The sequence below is a fragment of the Rhinopithecus roxellana genome, chromosome 8, assembly GCF_007565055.1.
Source record: "Rhinopithecus roxellana isolate Shanxi Qingling chromosome 8, ASM756505v1, whole genome shotgun sequence".
Taxonomy (NCBI): domain Eukaryota; kingdom Metazoa; phylum Chordata; class Mammalia; order Primates; family Cercopithecidae; genus Rhinopithecus; species Rhinopithecus roxellana.
The window spans coordinates 18,081,994-18,103,835 of record NC_044556.1 but is presented as its reverse complement, the minus strand read 5'-3'; the positions used below and the strand labels follow the sequence as shown (position 1 = coordinate 18,103,835).

General features: G+C 52.0%; 1 protein-coding gene across 3 annotated transcripts in view; it reads right to left on the bottom strand.

Annotated features, from left to right (window-relative positions):
• Positions 1–6,387, bottom strand: part of KLHL26 (kelch like family member 26) — a 35,745-nt gene extending 29,358 nt beyond the window's left edge. The window contains exon 1 of one of the 3 annotated variants that reach the window (XM_010386665.1): positions 6,221–6,387. In XM_010386665.1, the coding sequence (XP_010384967.1) occupies positions 6,221–6,303 (83 nt within the window). In that variant the 5' untranslated portion in view covers positions 6,304–6,387. The remainder of the gene's footprint in view (positions 1–6,220) is intronic. The other 2 variants (XM_030935577.1, XM_030935576.1) reach the window with 2 other exon arrangements.
• Between the last annotated feature and the right edge of the window lie 15,455 nt (positions 6,388–21,842).

Genomic DNA, 21,842 nt, shown 5'->3' with positions numbered 1-21,842 from the left:
CTGTAATCCCAGCACTTTCGGAGGCCCAGGCAGGCGGATTACCTGAGGTCAAGAGTTCCAGACCAGCTTGGCCAACATATAGAAACCCCATCTCTACTAAAAATACAAAATTAGCCAGGCTTGGTGGCAGGTGCCTATAATCCCAGTCACTTGGGAGGCTGAGGTAGGATAATCAGTTGCTTAAGCCCGGGAGGTGGAGATTGCAGAGATCATGCCACTGCACTCCAGCCTGGGCAACAAAAGCGAAATTCCATCTCAAACACACACACACACACACACACACACACACACACACACACACACACACACAACTAGGTGACTAGAAAAAGTGTCCTGGGGACTACTTGAGCTTGCATGGTCAGGCAGGTGGCTCTGAGGAGCCAGAACCTTGGAGAGTGGAAGGATGAAGAGGAAGGAGGCATGGGGAAGTTGAGAAAAGGAGGTGGGTCGTGCACTAGGCCTGGCTGTCCTATTTGCAATAAATGAAGGAACAGACGAACAACGATACAAAGACTCAATGTCTCAAAATGACTTTTGGGAGAATGTCTTGTACCAATCTCCCTCAAAATATGATCCATTTTCTGCATGCTCCATCTTGCCACATTAGGGGTTCTCCCCACACTGGCACCTGAGGCATGAGATACCCCATCAGTGGCTCCAGTGATTTTTCACTAGGATGGAGAAAAGGGGACAATGACAAAGATGTCTTTTAAGAAAGAGGGCCAGGTGCGGTGGCTCACGCCATAATCCCAGCACTTTGGGAGGCCGAGGTGGGCGGATCACGAGGTCAAGAGATCGACACCAGGCCGGGCGCGGTGGCTCAAGCCTGTAATCCCAGCACTTTGGGAGGCCGAGACGGGCGGATCACGAGGTCAGGAGATCGAGACCTGGCTAACATGGTGAAACCCCGTCTCTACTAAAAAATACAAAAAACCAGCCGGGCGACGAGGCGGGCGCCTGTAGTCCTAGCTACTGGGGAGGCTGAGACAGGAGAATGGCGTCAACCCGGGAGGCGGAGCTTGCAGTGAGCTGAGAGCCGGCCACTGCACTCCAGCCTGGGCGGCAGAGCAAGACTCCGTCTCAAAAAAAAAAAAAAAAAAAAAAAAAGAAAGAGGGCCAGGTGCGGTGGCTCACGCCATAATCCCAGCACTTTGGGAGGCCGAGGTGGGCGGATCACGAGGTCAAGAGATCGACACCAGCCTGACCAACATGGAGAAACCCTATCTCTACTAAAAACACAAAAATTAGCCAGGTGTGGTGGCATGCACCTGTAATCCCAGCTACTTGGGAGGTTGAGACATGAGAATTGCTTGAACTCGAGAGGTGGAGGTTACAATCAGCTGGGATCGCACCACTGCACTCCAGCCTGGGTGACAAAGCGAGACTCGGTCAAAAAAAAAAAAAAAAAGGCAACACAACTTAAAAATGAGCCAAAGGGCCGGGCGCGGTGGCTCAAGCCTGTAATCCCAGCACTTTGGGAGGCCGAGACGGGCGGATCACGAGGTCAGGAGATCGAGACCATCCTGGCGAACACGGTGAAACCCCGTCTCTACTAAAAAATACAAAAACTAGCCGGGCGAGGTGGCGGGCGTCTGTAGTCCCAGCTACTTGGGAGGCTGAGGCAGGAGAATGGCGTAAACCCGGGAGGCGGAGCTTGCAGTGAGCTGAGATCCGGCCACTGCACTCCAGCCTGGGCGACAGAGCAAGACTCCGCCTCAAAAAAAAAAAAAAAAAAAAAATGAGCCAAAGATTTGAAAAGACGCTTTACCAAAGATACGAATAGCTAAGAAGCTCATGAAAAACTGTCCAACACCATTAGTTATTAGAGAAATGCAACTTAAAACCAAAATAAGACTGGGAACAGTGGTGTGCATGCTCGTAATCCCACTTATTCCAGAGGCTGAGGCCAGAAGACTGCGTGAACCCAGGAGTTCCAGGGTGCAGTGAGCTGGGATCGCACCATCGCACTCCAGCCTGGGCGACAGAGTGAGACCTCATCTCACAAATAAACAAATAAATAAAAACACCAAATGAAGACACCAGCATACACCTTAAGAATGGCTAAAACTAAGGACCGGCCATACCAGGGGTTAGTGAGGATGAGGAGCTGGAACTCTTGAACATTGCTGGTGGGGATGCAAAATGGTATAGCCACTTTGGGAACGAGTTTGGCAGTTTCTTAAAAATTAAAACATGGCCGGGCTCGGTGGCTCACACCTGTAATCCCAGCACTTTGGGAGGCCAAAGCGGGCGGATAACCTGAGGTCAAGAGTTCGAGACCAGTCTGGCCAACACGGCGAAAGTCCGTCTCTACTAAAAATACAAAAATTAGCTGGGTGTGGTGGCACATACGTACAATCCCAGCTACTCAGGAGGCTGAAGCAGGAGAATAGCTTGAACCCAGAAGGCAGAGGTTGCAGTGATCCAAGATCACGCCACTGCGCTCCAGCCTGGGCAAAGAGAGAGACTCCATCTCAAAAAAAAAAAAAAAAAAAAAAAAAAATATATATATATATATATATATAGAAACATAGCCGTGGTGGCTCACACCTGTAATCCCAGCACTTTGGGAGGCCAAGGTGGGAAGATCGCTTGAGCCCAGGAATTCAAGACCAGCCTGGGCAACATGGCAAGACTTTGTCTCAACAAAAGCACAGAAAAAATAGCTGGGTGTGGTGGCATACACCTGTGGTACCTACCAGCTACTTAGAAGGCTGAGGTGGGAGGATCACCTGAGCCCAAGGAAGTTGAGGCTGCAGTGAGCTGTGATTACACCACTTCACTCCAGCCTGGGCAACAGAGTGAGACCCTGTCTCAAAAAAAAAAATTTAAACACATCTACCATATGAGCTAGTCATTCCACTCTTAAGTATTTACCCGAGAGGATGAAAGTATATGTCCACACAGAGACACATACCCAGATGTTCATAGCAACTTTATTTGCAGTTGTCAAAATGGAAATAACCCAACAGTCCATCAACCAGTTAATGGATAAACAAACTGTGTCCATCCATACAATCTCATCTGGATGGACACAGTTTGTTTATTTTCACTCCACAGTGAAAAAGAACAAACTTCTGATACAACAACACAGATGAACTTCAAAAACATTATGTTAAGGAAAGAAACCAGACGCAAAGGCCACATGTCTGATTCCATTCTTATGAAATTTCTAGAAAAGACAAAGCTACAGAGAGTGAAAGCAGATCAGGATGTCCCCAGGGCTAGATGCTGGGGGAGCAGGGTTAATTGCAAACGAGGTTGGGGGAACTCTTTGGGTTGATGGAAGCATTCCAAAAAACTGGATTGTAGTGAAGGATGCACAACTCAGTAAATGTACTGAAACTTAATTATCTGGGTTGAGCACAGTGGGAGGCTGAAGCAGGAAGATCACTTGAGGTCTCAGGAGTTCAAGATCAGCCTGGCCAACATGGCAAAACCCCATTTCTACTAAAAATACAAAAATTAGCTGGGCATGGTAGTATGCACCTGTGGTCTCAGCTACTTAGGAGGCTGAGGCAGGAGAATTGCTTGAACCCAGGAAGCGGAGGTTGCAGTGAGCCAAGATCACACCACTGCACTCCAGTCTGGGCAACAGAATAACACTCTGTCTCAAAAAAAAAAAAAACAAAAACCTTAATGAACTGATAAATTAAAATGAATGAATTAGCTGGGCACAGTAGCTCACGCCAGCACTTTGGGAGGCCGAGGCGGGCGGATCACCTGAGGTCAGGAGTTCAGACCAGCCTGGCCAACAGTGAAACCCTGTCTCTACTTAAAAAATACAAAAATGGTCAGGCGCAGTGGCTCACACCTATAATCCCAGCCCTTTGGGAGGCTGAGGCGGGCGGATCACAAGGTCAGGAGATCAAGACCATCCTGGCTAACACGGTGAAACCCCGTCTCTACTAAAAATATTAAAAAAAAAAAAAAAAAAAAAATTAGCCGGGCTTGGTGGCAGGCGCCTCTAGTCCCAGCTACTAGGGAGGCTGGGGCGGGAGAATGGCGTGAATCCGGGAGGCAGAGCTTGCAGTGAGCCGAGACCGTGCAACTGCACTCCAGCCTGGGCGACAGAGCGAGACTCTGACTCAAAAAACAAACAAACAAACAAACAAACAAATTAGCTGGGTGTGGTGGCACGCACCTGTAGTCCCAGCTACTCAGGAGGCTGAGGCAAGAGAATCCCTTGAACCTGGAAGGCAGAGGTTGCAGTGAGCCGAAATCGTGTCACTGCACTCCAGCCTGGGCGATAGAGCAAGATTCTGTCTCAATAAATAAATAAAAACAAAATGAATGAATTGTATGCCATGCAATTAATTATATCTCGATAAAGCTGTTTATAAAAAAGCCATGCCCAGCATGGTGGCTCACATCTGTAACCTCAGCACTTAGTGAGAGGTAAGGCAAGAAGATTGCTTGAGCCCAGGAGTTTGAGACCAGCCTGGGCAACAGAGCAAGACCTGGTCTTTACAAAAAATGTGACAATTAGCCAAGTGTAGTGGTGCACACCTGTAGTCCCAGCTACTCCAGAGGCTGAGGTGGGAGGATCACCTGAGTCCAGGAGTTTCAGGCTGCAGTGAGCCTTGATGGTGTCACTGCACTCCAGCCTATATGCCTGGGTGACAGAGCGAGACCAGGTTTCAAAAAAAAGAAAAAAAAGCCCTAGCCCCAGGTTATCCCACTACAGTGCCCAAGGCAGGGACCTGGGGTTCACTGTTCCTCTTCCCTGTCCCTTACTTGCCAACTCATACCCAATTTTCAAGCCCTGGCCACTCCGAGTATCTCTGAAAATCCTCTGATGTCTCCTGGCTCCCTACTGCAGGACAATCTTGCCCCACACATACCCCAGAAGGCTGGTCACCCCTCTGGACACAAACCTCCTGGGTTCCCCACAGCCCCTCGGGCAGATCAGACTCAATGCCCACAGACCTAAGTCTCAACGTGCCACCCAGCATCCTCAGGAACAGGCAGGGCCTTTGCCTCCTCTGTGCCCTGGCCCAGCCATCCCTCCTCCCTTCCTCACCCATCCCATGCATGTTCCATTCAGTACCAAATCACACAGCCAGGTCATCAGGCCATTCCCTCCAGCACCAGCCCAGAGGTCCAAAACTCCACAGCACATAAGTATCAATAACTTCATCATTTATCATGTTGACTGAAACTATTGGCTCCTGGAAGCTCACCAACAAGAAAAAGTCTGAATTTCCCCCTTGGCCTGACCCGGGTGGCAGGCTAGAGGAGGAGCTGGGGTGGGAGGGTCTGGCTTTGCCCAATAGGAAAAGAGCAGGAGATCACACTCCCTAAGGCAGGTGTTCTTTCCCTTCGACAATCCAATACAATGCATGCACGCACATATCATTAGTTACATGACAATGATAACTAATTGTCATGCAAACCTTGAGGTTCAAGCAATCCATGTCAGAACTGGGCCATGGGGAAAGAGGGCCTCCCTCTGACAAAAGGGGTGAATTCTGTCCCTTTGTCTGAGGGCAAGACCTTTCTATAAGTCCTTTAGCCTGTTGGGGATGTGGATTTGGACCCCATGGGGCTGGAAGGGAGTAGCACCAAAAAAGAACCCTCTCTACGTTCTTTATAAACCCCTGGAGTTCTCTCATCCACCTCAGGTTCCCTAGATCCACCCCAGCCCCTCAGGGGCCCTGGCAACCCCAGGCCCTTTCAGCTTCCCAATCTCAGGCTCCCAGGTTCACCTGAGTCCCCCACTGAGAGCCTCCCACAGTCTCCACTCCTCCCAGGGCCCCTCAGCACGCTCTCAGGACCACCTTTAGCCACCTCGGGGTCCTTCGGCACCTCCCAGGAAGCCTTGGGCCTTAGCCCCTTCCTCAGAGCCCCCAAGACACCTCACCACCCTCAGACTGGCCATGGCTCCGGCTCAGGCCCTCTCTGCTGCCCAGGCCCTTTGGCATCCCCAGTTGCCCCACGGCCCATCACAGTCAGGAGCCCCTCGGTTTCCCTTCAGACCCCCAGGATTCTCAGGTCCCTAGGGTCGCCTGCAGACGCCTCGAGCCAGCCCCGCTACAGCTATCCCCTCAGTAGCCCTCGGCTCCTCCAGTACCCCACGGCCCCGTGAAGTCCAAATTCTCAGCGGAAGACCCTCGAGTAGTGCCAGGCCTCCCCTCAACCCCTCAGGATGCCCAAGACTGCCCACAGGTGCCCTGGGCTCCAAGACAGGTGCAGGTCTATCCTGCGGGCCGGGTCTCACCTGTTCGGGCGCTCGGGACCGGGACCCGCGCCGAAAGCGCCTCCGCCACCAGCACCGCCGCTGCTACCGCCGGACTCCGCCATCTTTCCCCCGCCGTCGCGCGTTCGAGTGACGGGAGCCGCGCGCGCAGGCCCGGGAAACCGAGACGCGGGGGGCGGGGCGGGGCCAGGTCTGTGTAGGGGCGGGGCCGGGACCAGAAACCAAGGATTGGGGCGGGCCCGGAACCGGAGGGGCGTGGTCTACGGAGCGCCGGGGCGGGCCTTGGATAAAGGGAGGGGCCTGCTATGCAGAGGAGCGGGTCAAGGGCGGGGCCTGGGCTAGGGGGTGCGGGATTGGGGCGGGGCCCTGGCGTGAGGGGCGGAACCAAGTCTGAAATAGAGGCCGTTCTGGGCTGAGAGGGCGTGCTGTCTGTGGATAGGTGGGGCCAGGGCGGAGCCAGGACAAGTAGGTGCGGGATGGGGTTGGTCCCTGGGCTGAGGAGCGGGGCGGGGTCTGAAGAAGGGGCAGGCCCAGGGCAAGAGGAGGAGGGACAAGGGTCCGGCTTGCGGAGGAGGCGGGGCGCAGGATGAAGGGCGGGGCCAGGTCTGAGAAGGGACAAGGTGGAGGTTAGGAATGCGGTGGGGGCGTGGTCGGGGAGGTAGATAGGAGAAGATGGGTCTGAGGATGGGACGGGTCTGGACAGGAGAGGGGAGGAATGTGAGGATGGGTGTGGTCAAGCGAAGAGAGGGCCTGGTCTGCGGAAGGGCGGGGCCTGGGCCAGTGTTGGGGTCTGGTTGGAAAGAGGGCGGGGAAGTGTGTGTGTGGAGGGGGCGAGGGATTGGCGGGGCCTGGGGGGGCGGAGCCTAATCTGATGGGGGGTGGGGCCGGGCTAAGTGAGCGGCGGATCTGAGGAGGGGCGGGGCACATGCAGGTGTTAAGGAGTGTCTGTGAGTGACCTGGGGCGCTGTCAGGCGTGCCCGGGGCGTTGGCTGGGCGTGGTTATACTTTGAGGCGCGAGAGCCACAGGAAAGAGAGCTATGGGTAGGGTGGGCGGGAGCGTGAGATGGAGCATGGAGAAATGGGTCTCTGAGCTCTGAGAACCACACCCTCCCTCTCCCCACCCTGCACACCCGACTCCAGTCTTACCTCCTTCCCAGGCCTCTTTCAGGGGCGAAACTCACCCATGCCCAGGCCTCAGACTTCCAGCCCCTCATGGGTCCCCACCCTCCCCTGACATACTCTCTTCAGAGCCTCCACCCTCAGACCCCGACCATCTGCCCTTAGGTTCCCAAGCTTCCTGCTTCATACATTTTGGCTTCTCATGCTCTAAAACCCTCCACATCCAATTATCTCCCATCCTCTACTCAAATCTCAACTCCCACTCCCCAAAATTCCTGCCCACAGATCCTTCAAACCTTACACCCCTAAAGTCCATTCCACCGGACTGGACATTCCACCGGACCGGACTGGTCCCCAAGCACCAGCCCTCCCAACACACTGACCCTCAGCCCGGGCTCAAAGTCCTGCATCTATAGGTGTGCTAAAGTATCTAGAGCTCTTGGGGGCACCCCTCACCCCCTCAACTCTGGTAGGGTCCAAGCTCCCAGGATCCCCTCTGTAGCTTGGAGCTCATTTATTCTTTTTTTGTTTGTTTGTTTGTTTTGTTTTGTTTTGAGACGGAGTCTGGCTCTGTGGCTCAGGCTGGAGTGCGGTGGCACCATCTCCGCTCACTGCAAGCTCCGCCTCCCAGGTTCACGCCATTCTCCTGCCTCAGCCTCCGGAGTAGCTGGGACTACAGGCGCCCGCCACCGCGCCCGGCTAGTTTTTTTGTATTTTTTTTTAGTAGAGACGGGGTTTCACCGTGTTAGCCAGGATGGTCTCGATCTCCTGACCTCGTGATCCGCCCGTCTCGGCCTCCCAAAGTGCTGGGATTACAGGCTTGAGCCACCGCGCCCGGCCGGCGCTCATTTATTCTTTTAACCTCCAAGTCAGAAAACTCTGACTTGTGCAGTCTCAGGCAGAGAGCAGGGATCCAGAAGGAGCTCAAAGCCCTCTCTCCAGTCAGTGCTGGAAGGTGGTGGCTATGGGGCTGGAGACCCCATAGAAGGAAGGAAGGGGCCTGCTTGGGTGGACTCTTGCAGTTGGACCATACTCAACCAGCATCTCCAACAGAGGACCTGATACAACAGTAGGTGCCTAATTGTTACACAAAATGCTCTCAGATGACCCTGTGCAAGTTGACAGATACCAAGTGCTGAAGGGAACTGCTGGCATCTCCAATACACAGTAAGCACTCCGCAAATGTTGAACGCACGCGTGCATGAGCAGCTCACGTTCCAGCAAGCTCTGCACACACACACACACCCTTGCCTGCCCCAAGTCGGCACCACCGCAGGAGTCTTTGTTCCAGACGAACCACATGCAGGCATCAAACCTCACTCAGCAGCGACCTACAGCTGACACACCCGCCACAAATAACATCTGAAGTCAATGGTGTCCATATGTACGCACACTTCATAAACATCCAGATTTGACCCATATGTCAGACACACAGACACACAGCTGAAGATAAGAAAGAAGAGGTTCTCTGGGCTTCTGGCTGTGTGCACACACATAGTGTACTGTAGACTCACTGCACTTTAGACACACTGTGTGATCCGTCCTCCAAGATCACATAGCACAGGGCAGCCAGTGCAATGTCCCTGGGGCGTGCCTAGAGAGTGGCCTGGCAAAGAAAAATTAGGAAAAGGGAGAGGAGGGGGGAGGAGAATGGGTGGGAGGCAACATGAGGTGCTTCAGGTCACAGAGGGCTTTGGGGATCATTTTTGGGGTCCTCTGCATGAAATGAGAAGGGAGAGGGGGCTTGTAAGCAGTGGCAATGTAATTGACACTGGGTTTTTGTTTCGTTTTTGAAAGGGAGTCTCGCTCTGTGGCCCACCCTGGAGTGCAGTGATGCGATCTCGGCTCACTGCAACCTCCACCTCCCAGGTTCAAGCCATTCTCCTGCCTCATCCTCCCAAGTAGCTGGGACTACAGGCATGCGCCACCACGCCTGGCTAATTTTTTTTTTTTTTTTTTTGAGTCGGAGTCTCACTTTGTCACCCAGGCTGGAGTGCTGTGACACAATCTCGGCTCACTGCAACCTCTGCCTCCTAAGTTCAAGTGATTCTCCTGCCTCAGCCTCCCAAGTAGCTGGGACTACAGGCATGCGCCACTATGCCCAGCTAATTTTTGTAGTTTTAATAGAGACGGGGTTTCACCATGTTGGCCAGGCTGATCTCGAACTCCTGACCTCAAGTGATCTGCCCGCCTTGACCTCCCAAAGTGTCAGGATTATAGAGTGAACCACTGCACCCAGCTGACACTGGTTTTAATGGTGTCAATTTAACAGTGTTACAGTGTCTGACTGTTTAACAGTATCTGACAATTGGGGGACAATATCTTGAATTTGGGACATGAGTTAGGAGGCATATAATCCAGGGAAAAATGGTAGGGCTCATCCCAGGGTGGTGGACATAGAGGGGTGGGAGGTAGTCCTAGCTGAGATGCACTTTGCATGTGGGACCAAAAAGAGATGGAACAGATGGGATGTTGAGCAAGGCAGAGTGAGGCTAATGACCTCTGCCACAGTTGTTGGCCTGAGCCCTGGTGGCCACTATCACTGGGATGCAGCAGAGACAAGTGGGGGACCTGGAGGGCCTACGCCGGTGACTGCACAGGCCTCATCCAATAATGCTGACCTGTGGTCTGGCAGAGCCGGCAGGCAGGAACACAGCAGGCAGCGTCCACAGGCCTGGCCACCATCTGGCCCACAGCTGGCGTGGCTCTCCTGGAGGCAGGGGCCACGCCACCTGCTCTCCCACTCCAGAGCAGCTGCAGGGCTCACACTCCCAGATCAGAGCTTGGAGAACGCCCTTATAATCCCCAGGTGTTATGGAGGAGGAAAGTGAAGCCTTGGGGGAAGGCTTCAAGTTCCTGTGGTTTTAGGCTGGGGACAGTGTCTACCCCGTTGGGCGGTCACCACAGAGTGGTCCTGGGGCAAGCTCAAGGTTCCCCGACACCAACTGCCTGTCATCAGGCCTGTTTGATTTTTCTCCTAACAAACTCTGTTTTTTTGAGACGGAGTCTTGCTCTGGCACCAGACTGGAGTGCAGTGGCACAATCTTGGCTCACCACAACCTCCGCCTCCCAGGTTCAAGCAATTCTCCTGCCTCAGCCTCCCAAGTAGCTGGGATTACAGGCATGCACTACCACGCCTGGCTAATTTTTGTATTTTTAGTAGAGACAAGGTTTCACTATGTTGGCTCGGCTGGTCTTGGATTCCTGACCTCAGGTGATCCGCCCACCTCAGCCTCCCAAGGTGTTGGGATTACAGGTGTGAGCCACCGCGCCTGGCCCTAAATTATTTTTAATGGAGGCAGCACCTCCTTTCAGGATCATGAGTGGGGCTTGCTGACAAACACCATGATCTCTTTCTGTTACCCCAGCCAGCAGCCTCCTGCACCTCCTTGAAGTCATGTCTGCACTGGCCCCACCTTCTTTTTTTATGTTTGATTTATGTATTTAAATTTTTATTGTTTTTGTTTTGTTTTGTTTTTTTGAGACAGAGTCTCACTCTGTCACCCAGGCTGGAGTTCTGTGGTGCAATCTCGTATCAGTGCAACCTTGACCTCCTGGGTTCAAGTGATTCTCCTGCCTCACCCTCCCAAGTCGCTGGAATTAGAGTTGCCCACCACCAGGCCTGGCTGATTTTTGTGTTTTTAGTAGAGACAGAGTTTCATTATGTTGGCCAGGCTGGTCTCAAACTCCCAACCTCAGGTGATCTGCCCACCTCGGCCTCCCAAAGTGCTGGGATTAGAGGCATGAGCCACCTTGCCTGGCTACCTTCTTTTTTATGTTTTATTTATCTGTTTTCTTTTTTTTTTTTTTTTTTTTTTTGAGACGGAGTCTCGCTCTGTCACCCAGGCTGGAGTGCTGTGGCTGGATCTCAGCTCACTGCAAGCTCCGCCTCCCGGGTTCACGCCATTCTCCTGCCTCAGCCTCCCGGGTAGGCGCCGCCACCTCGCCCGGCTAGTTTTTCGTAGTTTTTAGTAGAGACGGGGTTTCACCGTGTTAGCCAGGATGGTCTCCATCTCCTGACCTCGTGATCCGCCCCTCTCAGCCTCCCAAAGTGCTGGGATTACAGGCTTGAGCCACCGCGCCCGGCCTTTATCTGTTTTCTTAAAAGACAGGGTCTTGGAAGGGTGCAGTGGCTTATGCCTGTGATCCCAGCACTTTGGGAGGCAGAGGCGGGCAGATCACCTGAGGTCGGGAGTTTGAGACCAGCCTGACCAACATGGAGAAACCCTGTCTCTAATAAAAATACAAAATTGGCCAGGCGTAATCCCAGCACTTTGGGAGGCCGAGGCAGGCGGATCACGAGGTCAGGAGATCGAGACCATCCTGGCTAACATGGTGAAACTCCGTCTTTACTAAAAAATACAAAAAATTAGCCGGGCGTGGTGGTGTCCCAGCTACTTGGGAGGCTGAGGCAGGGGAATGGTGTGAACCCGGGAGGTGGAGCTTGCAGTGAGCCGAGATCGCACCACTTCACTCCAGCCTGGGTGACAGAGCAAGACTCCGTCTCAAAAAAAAAAAGTAAAAATAAAATAAATAAATAAATAAATAAATAAAAATACAAAATTAGCCGCGTGTGGTGGCGCATGCCTGTAATCCCAGCTACTCGGGAGGCTGAGGCAGGAAAATCTCTTGAACCCAGGAGGCAGAGGTTTCAGTGAGCCAAGATCACACCATTGCACTCCAGCTTGAGCAACAAGAGCAAAACTCTGGCGCAAAAAAAAAAAAAGGGTCTTCGTCTTGCTCTGTCACCTAGGCTGAATGCAGTGGCATGATCATAGCTGACTGTAACCTCCAATTCCTGGGCTCAAGTCATGCTCCCTCTTCAGCTTTCTGAGTAGCTGAAACTATAAGGCACATGCCACCATGCCTTTCTAATTTTATTATTTTTATTTATATATTTATTTATTTATTTATTTATTTTGAGACAGGGTCTCACTCTGTCACCCAGGCTGGAGTGCAGTGGTGCAATCTCAGTTCACTACAGCCTTGACTTCCTGGGCTCAAGTAATTCTCCCACCTCACTCTCCCAAGTAGCTGAGACCACAGGCGTGGGCCACCACGCCCAGCTAATTTTTGCTTTTTTTTTTTTTTTTGTAGAGTTGGGGTTTCACCGTGTTGCCCAGGCTGTTCTTGAGCTTCTGAGCTCAAGCAATCTATCCACCTCAGCCTCCTAAAGTGCTGGAATTACAAGCATGAGCCACCACGCCGGGCCTTTTCATTCATTTATTTATTTATTTATTTATTTATTTATTTATTTTAGAGATAAGGTCTCGCTCTGTAGCCCAGGCTGGAGTTCAGTGGCACAATCATAACTCACCGCAGCCTCGACCTCCTGGGTCAAATAAGCCTCGTACCTCAGCCTCCGGAGTAGCTGGGACCACAGGTGTGTGCCAGTACACCTGGCTATTTTTTTTTTTTTTTTTTTGAATTTTTTTTTTTTGAGACGGAGTCTCGCTCTGTCACCCGGGCTGGAGTGCAGTGGCCGGATCTCAGCTCACTGCAAGCTCCACCTCCCGGGTTTACGCCATTCTCCTGCCTCAGCCTCCTGAGTAGCTGGGACTACAGGCGCCCGCCACCTCGCCCGGCTAGTTTTTTTTTTGTATTTTTAGTAGAGACGGGGTTTCACCATGTTAGCCAGGATGGTCTCGATCTCCTGACCTCGTGATCCGCCCGTCTCGGCCTCCCAAAGTGCTGGGATTACAGGCTTGAGCCACCGCACCCGGCCCACCTGGCTAATTTTGTAAAAAAAATTTTGGGCCGAGCGCGGTGGCTCAAGCCTGTAATCCCAGCACTTTGGGAGGCCGAGTCGGGCGGATCACGAGGTCAGGAGATCGAGAACATCCTGGCTAACCCGGTGAAACCCCGTCTCTACTAAAAAATACAAAAAGAACTAGCCAGGCGAGGTGGCGGGCACCTGTAGTGCCAGCTACTCGGGAGGCTGAGGCAGGAGAATGGCGTAAACCCGGGAGGCGGAGCTTGCAGTGAGCTGAGATCCGGCCACTGCACTCCAGCCTGGGCGACAGAGCGAGACTCCATCTCAAAAAAAAAAAAAACAAAAAAAAAATTTTGGTGGAGACAGTCTCACTATATTGTTCAGGCTGGTCTCAAACTCCAGGCCTCAAGTGATTCTCCCACCTCAATCTCCCAAAGTACTGTGATCACAGGTGTGAGCCACCACACCTAGTGTATATCTTGATTATAGGGGTATCTTAAGAGGATTACATGTGCCAAAACTCATTGAACTGGGCATTCAAAATGGATGTGCCATTGGATGTAAATTATGTCTTATTAAAGCTGATTTACGGAAAAAAAAACTCAGGCCAGTTGCGGTGGCTCAAGACTGTAATCCCAGCACTTTAGGAGGCCAAGGCAGGAGGATCACTTGAGTCCAGGAGTTTGAGACCCGCCGTGGCAACATAGAGAGATCCCATCCCAATAGAAAAACAAAAAAAGGTGAAATCCACCCAATGTGACAGAACTAGGACTACCTCTTGGGGGGTGACCAACTGGGATCCCCCAACTCTGGGGACTAGGGTGCTGAGAGGCTCCTGGGGATTCAACTGTCAGCCCATCCAACATGATCTTGACCTTAGCCGGGCGCGGTGGCTCGTACCTGTAATCCTAGCACTTTGGGAGGCCGAGGCAGGCGGATCACTTGAGGTCAGGAGTTCGACATCAGCCTGGCCAACATGGTGAAAACCCATCTCTACTAAAAATACAAAAATCAGCCAGGCGTGGTGACGCATGCCTGTAAATCCCAGCTATTCGGGAGGCTGAGGCAGGAGAATCGCTTGAACCCAGGCAGTGGAGGTTGCAGTGAGCCAAGATCTCGCCACTTCACTCCAGCATGGGCAATAGATACTCCGTCTAAAAAAAAAAAAAAAAAAACAAAAACCCTTGACCTCATGTTCCAAGATATTCTGAAAGGTACATTCTTATGGGAAAGACAAATCTGAGATACATAACTGATAAATGACCAAGGCCATTTCAGATGGCAATAACTGCCTTGAAGGCAATGAGCTGAGAGTGATCAAGTGTGTGTTGGGTGGGGGAGCACTGCTTCAGCCAGGAGATCAGGGAGAGCCTCCCTGAAGAGGTGATGATGTCCCAGCTTCAGTAAAAGCAGGGGACAGAATGTTCTAGAATATTCCAGGACATTCCAGAACGTTGTGCAAAGTTCCATAATATTCTGAGAGGACATAATGTGAAGGACTTAAGCCCAGTGCCAGAAAAAGCTCAAGGGATAGAGATGAGGCCGCATTGGCTCGGAAGAAGTGGGCAAGGCAGAGCAAGGATGCAGAGTGTCGACAAAGATGTATTGAGAGCAGCCTCCTTGGTGTGTGGGACACAGCTGTGACCGAGACGCCTAGCGCATCGCATCTGGCAGAGGGAACATTTATTAAACCAATCATCACACAAGCAAACAAGCCATCACTTAATTGTCACCAGGATAAAAGCTGGGGCTGAGCCAGGAGGTCAGGCTGAAGAGTTGGCCAGAAGGAGCGAAGAGGGCACAGCCTCCAGGCAGAGGGAACAGCCTGGATGGGGGCCCTGAGGAAGGAGAGTGTGCCAGGAGTTGTGTGGAGCCCAGCAGGGACCTGAAGTCTCCTCCTCGTGCCCCAGGAAAAGACAGCCACCATGCATCCCCATCCTACCCTCCAAGTGTTTACAGAATGTCCCCTGTGTGCCAGCTGGATGCTGGGGACACCCTCTCCCCATCTCTTCCCGGTGGATTGCCACCCTTGGGCTAAGAAACTCATGCCTGTCACTAGGGAACCAAGTTGCCATGGCAACCCTGTGCTACCATTGCCATGACGCCAGCCACCCACCCACCCACCACCAGGTCTGTGTGCAGCTCAGGATGAAAATGGAGGGAGGGGCAGGGCTCTAGGAAGAAGAGGAAATTGAAGCTTGGAGACAGAGCTGTGGTGAGTCTGGTCTTCAGCCACATGGTCAAAGGGACCTTTCTCTCCTGGGAGTCAGGATAGCGTCAGGGGTTGGTTACTGGGCAGAGCAGCCCCAAGGCCTCTGCATGGCACACAGGTTCTTTCCCAGACACCCTTGTTGGGTCATTCCTCTGCGATCTGCGTTTATGGGTGCTGCGATCATAGCCGACCCATCCCTGCCCTCCCAGTGAGCCCAGTCTTGAGTGACGTAGGAGGCAGAAAATGAACCCGTAAAGAAGTAAAATAGGCTAAGCACAGTGGCTCATGCCTGTAATCCCAACACTTTGGGAGGCTGAGGTAGGTAGATCACAAAGTCAGGAGTTCAAGACCAGTCTGGCCAACATGGTGAAACCTTGTCTCTACTAAAAATACAAAAAATTAGCCTGACGTGGTGGCAGACGCCTGTAATTCCAGCTACTTGGGAGGCTGAGGCAGAAGAATCACTTGAATCTGACAGACGGAGGTTGCGGTGAGCTGAGATTGCACCACTGCACTCCAACCTGGGCAACAAGAGCAAAACTTGATCTCAAAAAAAAAAAAAACAGAGAAAGAGAGAAAGGGTTGAAGACATTGTAGGCAAACACACACACCCCAGGACGCCTCTGACACACCTACATGCACAGACAGATCTAACACACACACACGCACACCCCCACACAATGCTTTTCCTTCCACTTGGGACACCCTCCCTTCTCCCCAGATCATATTCATCCCTCAAAACCCAACTTGACTGCCATCTCCTCCAGGTAGCCATCACTCACCACCTGGTTGGAAGGGACTCCCCTCCCACTTCCACACACCTATGGAGCTCACTGTTTGTGCCCACACCACCTGGCATGACTCATTCTATATTTGTGAGGCATCCACTCTGGACCTAATCCTAGGCTGGTCACGGGATTCAAGAAGTGATCAAGGCCAGGCCTGGTAGCTCATACCTGTAATCCCAGCACTTTGGGAGGCCAAGGAGGGCAGATCGCCTGGGGTCGGGAGTTTGAGACCAGCCTGGCCAACATGGCAAAACCCCATCTCTACTAAAAATACAAAACTTAACCAGGCATGGTGGCACACTCCTGTAGCCCCAGCTACTCGAGAAACTGAGGCAGGAGAATCACTTGAACCCAGGAAACGGGGCTTGCAGTGAGCTGAGATCATGTCACTGCACTCCAGCCTGAGCGACAGAGCAAGACTCTATCTCAAAAAAAAAAAAAAAAAGTGATCAACTACACACGGCTGTGAAAAGAGCAAACAAAAACACTGCCAGCCCAACTCGGTGGCTCATACCTGGAATTCCAGTACTTTGTAAGGCCACAGCGGCTAGATCACTTGAACCCAGGAGTTTAAGACCAAGACCAACCTGAGCAACATAGGGAGATCCTGTCTATACAAAATACTTAAAAAATTAGCCCTTGTGGTGGCACTCACATGTCATCCTAGCTGCTCAGGAGGCTGAGGTGGGAGGATCACTTGAGCCTGAGAGGTCGAGGCTGCAGTGAGCCATGATTGCACCACTGCACTCCAGCCTGGACAACAGGTGAAAGAACAAAAATCAAACAAACAAAACAAAGGAAGGAGGAAGACTGCAGGTGCTGGGTAGATGCCTACCAAGTCCGTAACAGCATTGCAAAGCAAAGGCGGGCTGTGGAAAAGACTCTGAGGCAGGACCATTGATTCAAAATGAGGACAAGCGCATTTTGGTCTCCAAGACCAAAAAGCAGGAGGGATGGCACAAAAGAGGTGGCTGCCAGGCTGGCAAAGATCAAAAGCTCTTCATAGGTGAGCAGGAGAATTAGGTTCTCCCCCCTCAACCTCCTGAGTAGCTGGGATTACAGGCCTGAGCCACCACACCCAGCTAATTTTTGTATTTTTAGTAGAGGCAGGCTTTTTTCATGTTGGCCAGGCTGGTCTCGAACTCCTGACCTCAAGCCATCCACCTGCCTCAGCCTCCCAAAGTACTGGGACTATAGGTGTAAGCCACCATGCCTGGCCTCTATTATTTTTGTTTTTATTTATGTATTTATTTTAAGATGGAGTCTTGCTCTGTTGCCCAGGCTGGAGTGCAGTGTCATGATCTCGGCTCACTGCAAGCTCTGCCTCCCCAGTTCAAGCAATTCTCCTGCCTCAGCCTCCTGAGTAGCTGAGACGACAGGCACGCGTCACCACGCCTGGCTAGTTTTTGTATTTTTTTTTTTTTTTTTTTGAGGCGGAGTCTTGCTCTGTCGCCCAGGCTGGAGTGCAGTGGCCGGATCTCAGCTCACTGCAAGCTCCGCCTCCCGGGTTCCCGCCATTCTCCTGCCTCAGCCTCCCGAGTAGCTGGGACTACAGGCGCCGCCACCTCGCCTGGCTAGTTTTTTTTTTTTTGTATTTTTAGTAGAGACGGGGTTTCACTGTGTTCGCCAGGATGGTCTTGATCTCCTGACCTTGTGATCCGCCCGTCTCGGCCTCCCAAAGTGCTGGGATTACAGGCTTGAGCCACCGCGCCCGGCCAGTTTTTGTATTTTTAGTAGAGACGGGGTTTCACCATGTCGGCCAGACTAGTCTCTGACTCCTGACCTCAGGTGGTCTGCCTACCTTGGCCTCCTAAAGTGCTGGAATTACAGGCATGTGCCACTGCGCCCAGCCAACAAATAATTCTTAATGATGAATGTCATCAGAGCAGGGAAGATGGACAGGAAGTGAAACATGGGGATCCTAGGGGATACTGATGTGGCTGAGAACTTGGTGAAGCAGGACCAGGAGTGTGCTCCTGGCAGAGGGGACTGCATGTGCAAAGGCCCTGGGGCTGGAAGGAAAAAGATAGGCTCAAGAAATCCAGATAGAACCTCACGCAGCCGCTGGAGCAGAGGGAGTGAGGGGCGGAGTCTCACAGAAGCGCCTGGAGGTGTTAGTGAGACCCAATCGTGGGAATCTCTGCTGTCTGGTGATATTTGGGCTCCTCAAGACAACGGTAAATCCCAGAAAGGTGTGAACTCTGGGATCAGATTTGCTTTATCCAAGATGGAACCAGAGGGTGGCTGGAGAGGCCGGAAGCCCCAAGAGGAGGAGGTGGGCACCATTGCTGAGTGAGAGGCTGGGGCAGCTTGGACCTCGGTGGTTGCCATGGAGACAAAGAGATGCTTGTGGGCTAGAGGTATGCTTTGCAGGCCTAGGGGACAAGCCGTGCTGATGGAATGAAGTGAGGTGAGGACAGTTAAGAATCAAGATGCAGGCCGGGCACAGTGGCTCAAGCCTGTAATCCCAGCACTTTGGGAGGCTGAGACGGGCGGATCACGAGGTCAGGAGATCGAGACCATCCTGGCTAACACGGTGAAACCCCCTCTCTACTAAAAATACAAAAAACTAGCTGGGCGAGGTGGCGGCGCCTGTAGTCCCAGCTACTCGGGAGGCTGAGGCAGGAGAATGGCGTGAACCCGGGAGGCGGAGCTTGCAGTGAGCTGAGATCCGGCCACAGCACTCCAGCCTGGGTGACAGAGCGAGACTCCATCTCAAAAAAAAAAAAAAAAAAAAAAAAAAAAAAAAAAAAAAAAAGAATCAAGATGCAGCCCAGATGTCTAGAGCCACTGAGATGAGAAACTGGGGGCCAGGCAAGGAGACAGAGTGAGTCCAAATGAAGTCCCTTTCAAACTGGGCTGACCAGTGACAGTAGCGATTGAAATCCACAGTGGGGCTGGCCGCAGTGGCTCATGCCTGTAATCCCAGCACTTTGGAAGACTGAGACAGGCGGATCACTTGAGGTCAGGAGTTCAAGAGCAGCCTGGCCAACAAAAATTGGCCGGGCGTGGTGGTGGATGTCTGTAATCCCAGTTACTTGGAAGGCTGAGGCAGGAGAATCACTTGAACCTGAGAGGCAGAGGTTGCAGTGAGCCGAGACTGCGCCACTGCACTCCAGCCTGGGCCACAGAGCAAGACTCTGTCTCAAAAATAATAATAACAATTTAAAAAAAATCTGTGGCAGGGATGGCTGCACAACATTGTGGATGCAATTAATGCACTCAAAACTTGTGAAAATGGCAAATTTTGACCAGGCATGGTGGCTCATGCCTGTAATCCCAGCACTTTGGGAGGCCGAGGCAGGAGGATCGCTTAAGTCCAGGAGTGCAAGACCAGCCTGGGCAACATAATGAGTCCTCGTCTCTATAAAAGATAAAAAAATAGGCAGGGCACGGTGGCTCACGCCTGTAATCATGAGCACTTTGGGAGGTCGAAGCGGGCGGATCACCTGAGTTCAGGAGTTCAAGACCAGCCTAGTCAACATGACGGAAGCCCATGTCTACTAAAAAAATACAAAAATTAGCCAGGCATGGTGTAATCCCAACTACTTAGGAGGCTGAGGCAGGAGAATCACTTGACCCCAGGAGGCAGAGGTTGCAGTAAGCCAGGACTGTGTCACTGCACTCCAGCCTGGGCAACAGTGAGACTTGGTCTAAAAAAAAAAATCAAAAAATTATGGCTGGGTGTGGTGGCTCACCCCTGTAATCCCAGCACTTTGGGACGCCAAGGTAGGCAGATTGCCTGAGCTCAGGAGTTCAAGACCAGACTGGAAAACATGGTGAAAACCCGTCTCTACTAGAAACACAAAAAATTAGCCAGGCATGATGGTGGGTGCCTGTAATACCAGCTACTTGGGAGACTGAGGCACGAGAATCGCTTGAAACCAAGAGGCAGAGACTGCAGTGAGCTGAGGTCATGCCACTGCACTCCAGCCTGGGCAACAGAAAGACTGTGTCTCAAAAAAAAAAAAAAAAAATTAACAAATTAGCCTAGCATGATGTCATGTCAGAGACAGGATCTTACTCTATCACCCAGGCTGGCGTGCAGTGGTGCAAACACAGTTCACTGCAGCCTCAACCTCCCCAGGCTCAAGCAATCCTTCCGCCTTAACCTTCCAAGTATCTGGGAGTAGCTGGGACTACAGGCAGCTGCCATAATACCTGGCTAATTTTGTATATATGTATATTTTTTGTAGAGACAGGGCTTTGCTTTGTTGCCTGCATCTGGCCTAAAAAATTGTTTTAGAGAAAGAGTCTTGCTATGTTGCCTGAGCTAATGTGAAACTCCTAGTCTCAAGCAATCCTCCCACCTCAGCCACATTAGTAGCTGGGACTAGAGGCACATGCCCCCACAACTGGTCAATTTTTTTTTTTTTAAATGAAGACGGGTGCCTCAGCTGGGTGCAGTGGCTCATGCTGTAATCGCAGCACTTTGGGAGGCCGAGGCAGGCGTATCACCTGAGGTCAGGAGTTCAAGACCAGCCTGGCCAATATGGCAGAACCCCATCTCTAATAAAAAAAAAGGCTGGCCAGGCGCGGTAGCTCACACCTGTAATCCCAGCACTTTGGGAGGCCGAGGAGGGTGGATCACGAGGTCAGGAGATCGAGACCATCCTGGCTAACAGGTGAAACTCCGTCTCTACTAAAAATACAAAAAATTAGCCAGGCATGGTGGCGGGTGCCTGTAGTCCCAGCTACTCGGGAGGCTGAGGCAGGAGAATGGCATGAACCTGGGAGGCGGAGCTTGCACTGAGCCGAGATCGCACCACTGCACTCCAGCCTGGGCAACAGAGCAAGACTCTGTCTCAAAAAAAATAAATAAACAATTTTTTTTTTTTTTTTTTTTTTTTTTTTTTGGAGTCTCGCTCTGTCGCCCGGGCTGGAGTGCAGTGGCTGGATCTCAGCTCACTGCAAGCTCCGCCTCCCGGGTTTATGCCATTCTCCTGCCTCAGCCTCCCGAGTAGCTGGGACTACAGGCGCCCGCCACCTCACCCGGCTAGTTTTTTTTTTTTTGTATTTTGTAGTAGAGATGGGGTTTCACCATGTTAGCCAGGATGGTCTCGATCTCCTGACCTTGTGATCCACCCGTCTTGGCTTCCCAAAATGCTGGGATTACAGGCTTGAGCCAGTGTGCCCAGCTAATAAATAAAAATTTTTGACCGGGCGCGGTGGCTCAAGCCTGTAATCCCAGCACTTTGGGAGGCCGAGACGGGCGGATCACGAGGTCAGGAGATCGAGACCATCCTGGCTAACACGGTGAAACCCCGTCTCTACTAAAAAATACAAAAAACTAGCCGGGCGAGGTGGCGGGCACCTGTAGTCCCAGCTACTGGGGAGGCTGAGGCAGGAGAATGGCGTAAAACCGGGAGGCGGAGCTTGCAGTGAGCTGAGATCCGGCCACTGCACTCCAGTCCGGCGACAGAGCGAGACTCCACCTCAAAAAAGAAAAAAAAATAAATAAAAATAAAATAAAAATTTTTAAAAATACAAAAATTAGCCGGGCATGGTGGCATGTGCCTATAATTCCAGCTACTCGGGAGGCTGAGGGAGGAGAATCGCTTGAACCTGGGAAGTGAGGGTTGATGTGAGCTGAGATCACGCCACTGTCCTCCAGCCTGGGCGACAGAGTGAAACTCGGTCTCAAAAAAAAAAAAAAAAAAAAAAAGACAGGTCCCTCACCATGTTGCCCAGACTGGTCTTGAACTCCTGAGCTCAGGAATCTGCCCACCTCAGCCTCCCAAAGTGCTGGGATTACAGGTGGGAGCCGCCACGCCTGGCCTATTATTGTTATTATTTGAGAAAGTGTCTCAC